The sequence below is a fragment of the Pundamilia nyererei genome, unplaced genomic scaffold (assembly GCF_000239375.1).
Source record: "Pundamilia nyererei isolate P.nyererei 1_Seehausen unplaced genomic scaffold, PunNye1.0 scaffold00029, whole genome shotgun sequence".
Taxonomy (NCBI): Eukaryota; Metazoa; Chordata; class Actinopteri; order Cichliformes; family Cichlidae; genus Pundamilia; species Pundamilia nyererei.
Genome location: NW_005187430.1, coordinates 894,851 through 897,261, shown reverse-complemented (window position 1 = coordinate 897,261; position 2,411 = coordinate 894,851). Strand labels below are relative to the sequence as shown.

Sequence of the window (2,411 nt, the reverse complement as noted above, 5' to 3'; positions counted from 1 at the left end):
TTTTGCTAATTAATTTGCCATGTTTTAAGGAAAATTACAACACATCTAACAAATGCCAACAAAGGCAGATGGTCCAAGTCATCATGTCTGTAGTAGTTACAGGAGAAGCTGCCTCATGAATTGGGGTACTGATGGGTTGGTTGGCGAGTTACCTGGTGGTATAGGAAGGCTGCACTTCATGTGGGTTCCTGCGGTCTGACCAAAAGAAGAGCAGCCTATCAAAAAGTGGCTTGATGTCTGCCACGTACGACTTCCCTTCTGGAAAGATCCTGAGGATGCCGCCATGCTCCTGATAAACAACAGCAGGAAAGACAATTTAGTGAAAGTTCTTTTTCTCTCATTTCTATTCACTCCTGTCCCCAGACAGAAACCAATAATGTGCAAATATTCACATCTTAATTCTAATCAGTCGCGATCACTTCCTCTGATTTTATCAAGTCAAAGGAAGCAAAAAAACATTTCATACTGATATCATCAGAGATCAAAGTCAGAAACTTCACTATTCACTCAGCTCACAATCAGACTTGAAATCATAAAGAAGATTCGAGATGGTGATCAAACACGAAAAACTGAAAAGAGGGTTCGATAAATGAATAAATGAACAAAGTGTAATAAGCACCTTGGCATTCCAGTTCTTGTTGAGGTAGTAGATGCAGGTGATGCAGCGTCCATCACAGTTGGGATTGTCCACGTGCTTGACATAACCCGCCCCATTTCCTGGGTAACACGCCACCATAGCCTAAACAGACACGCACAAGCAGAAATAATTAGAGCACTCCTGTGTCACTACTACCACAAAACCCTGCTGCTTTAAATGCACTTCACCACGAGCTCGGACATCATAGAAAGTGCTAACATTAACTGCTATTTTTTTCCTCATGTGTCTCATATTTGACTACATTACACAGATAAATAAAGTTTTTGCTTCACAGATTTATTTACGAAACATAATGGAAAACAGCACATATAAACAGAATTGATTAGTTATTACTTGGTTACTTTTTATTTTTGTTACCACTGATATTGTAATTATTCATATTTGTGGTTCTCATCAGTAGAATTTAACTGAGGCTTTGTAAACTTGTGAGCTGTCACAACTGCTGCTCACGTTTTTCCAAAGTTTTACAAATCAAACCATCAACACATGAATCAAGAGAGAAAAGAAAAGAAGTGAAGTTCTGAAACTGGAGTATAATGGAAGGAACTGATGAATAGTAAAAATACTAAAATATCAGGAATAAAATTGTAGTGTTAACAGAGATAACAGGAAATAAAAATGTACTAGACTGTTCTTTTAGTTTAGCACAATCTGATGTAATAAGATGATCATTTCCTATGGCTTGTTTTGGAAATATAATAACATAATATAAAAACAAGTAATGCTGAACGAGTACAGTGGCTGATATAATCTTCGAAATAAAAGCTGGCGCGTTGAAAATCAGTTATGCTGACACAATTACACATACTTCCTCTATGTGTGTGCGCACCAATGTAGGTGTGTGTGTGGTGGTTATTTACTAATATTTCTCGTGTCCAGATGTGCTTGTTGTGGTTGCATGCCTACACACCGAGTCGCACGTACACGTGTATGTGTACATATGTGTGTGTGTGCGTACGTGCTGCCAGTCAGTATTGGGAGGAAATTGGAACAGCCGCGCTTGTGGTTACAGTATTGATAAGAGGCCATAATAGTTTTGCAAAGACCGACAGATTTCCCAACACAACCAGGAATCCTGACGTCACTGAGATTTTGGCCCCATCATGTATTTGTTCCACTATTTTTTGAAAATGAGCCATTTCTTTTTACATGTTTAAAATGAAAGAAATACTAAAACTAGAATACCAGTTCTTACAAACCGGTGCTTTGACTACAGAGTCCTCATAATTAATTGCTTCCTCGAAGCAATAAATAAAAATAAAATAATAAAAATACAATAAATATTCACAGAAAACGAGTTCATTTCAGTTAAAATGGAAACCTTTTCCAAACAGGACATGGGAGGTGGGAGCTAGGGGAGGGGGGGGTTCCCTGCATCCCCTCCCTGCAGCGCTGCGACCTCATAACCCCAGCAGGAAGTGTCTGATAAGCTCAGAGTAAGAGACGAGACTGTGAGACTGTGTCTCAGAGTCCACAGAAAACAAAGCACAAACTGTGATCCTTGCCGATGAAACAAAACCCAGTGGGGTCGCAAACAGCTGATTCTGTGCTACTCAGGTTAGATCTGCTCAGACTGCCCACTGCAGCTAAACAGCTACATCTAGCATTTCACAGACTGATATTATTATTTACTTGGGCTTGCAGTAAAACACCCCTGCCCCTTTAATTTTTTCCAAAACAGAAAAAAATATTAAAAGACAATTTATTAAAGTTTTGTGTAAGTTTCCATGTTTCATCATTTGGCACTGAAAAA

At 38.8% G+C, this 2,411-nt stretch overlaps 1 protein-coding gene across 3 annotated transcripts in view; it reads right to left on the bottom strand.

Annotated features, from left to right (window-relative positions):
- Positions 1 to 60: 60 nt before the first annotated feature.
- The window catches only part of egln3 (egl-9 family hypoxia-inducible factor 3), an 11,764-nt gene continuing 9,413 nt past the window's right edge, over positions 61 to 2,411 (bottom strand). For 2 of the 3 annotated variants that reach the window (XM_005728569.1, XM_005728570.1), the window contains 2 exons: positions 620 to 739; positions 61 to 289 (listed from right to left, as the gene is read on the bottom strand). In XM_005728569.1, the coding sequence (XP_005728626.1) occupies positions 149 to 289; positions 620 to 739 (261 nt within the window). In that variant the 3' untranslated portion in view covers positions 61 to 148. The remainder of the gene's footprint in view (positions 290 to 619; positions 740 to 2,411) is intronic. The other variant, XM_005728571.2, reaches the window with a different exon arrangement.